This window comes from Penaeus monodon, chromosome 25 (assembly GCF_015228065.2).
Source record: "Penaeus monodon isolate SGIC_2016 chromosome 25, NSTDA_Pmon_1, whole genome shotgun sequence".
NCBI lineage: Eukaryota > Metazoa > Arthropoda > Malacostraca > Decapoda > Penaeidae > Penaeus > Penaeus monodon.
In genome coordinates this window covers 35579904-35580153 of record NC_051410.1, presented here as the reverse complement: position 1 = coordinate 35580153, position 250 = coordinate 35579904, and the positions used below count along the sequence as shown (strand labels likewise).

At 48.8% G+C, this 250-nt stretch overlaps 1 protein-coding gene across 1 annotated transcript in view; it reads left to right on the top strand.

Annotated features, from left to right (window-relative positions):
• LOC119589377 (protein SPT2 homolog) overlaps positions 1-250 on the top strand; it is a 14245-nt gene that overhangs the window by 13006 nt on the left and 989 nt on the right. The window contains exon 7 of the mRNA XM_037937994.1: positions 108-180. Coding sequence (XP_037793922.1) covers positions 108-180 — 73 coding nt within the window. The remainder of the gene's footprint in view (positions 1-107; positions 181-250) is intronic.

Sequence of the window (250 nt, the reverse complement as noted above, 5' to 3'; positions counted from 1 at the left end):
CTCCCTTTCTCAGCATCGCCAGATCTCTAATTTCGTATTTATTGGAGTCTACTGTCGTATACCCACTGATGTCGCCCCGCAGTATGTTAACGTGGGCCTTTTTGCAGATCGAAGCCGACCTTCGTCAGCAAGAGCAGGAATTACAGTCCGACATTGCCCGTCAGGAATCAGAAGCATTCGGTTGGCAAAAACACTCTTCTGCTTTCCCTGTTGCCCGTCGCAAGTTGCAAAGAGTTCGAGATTACTGAGA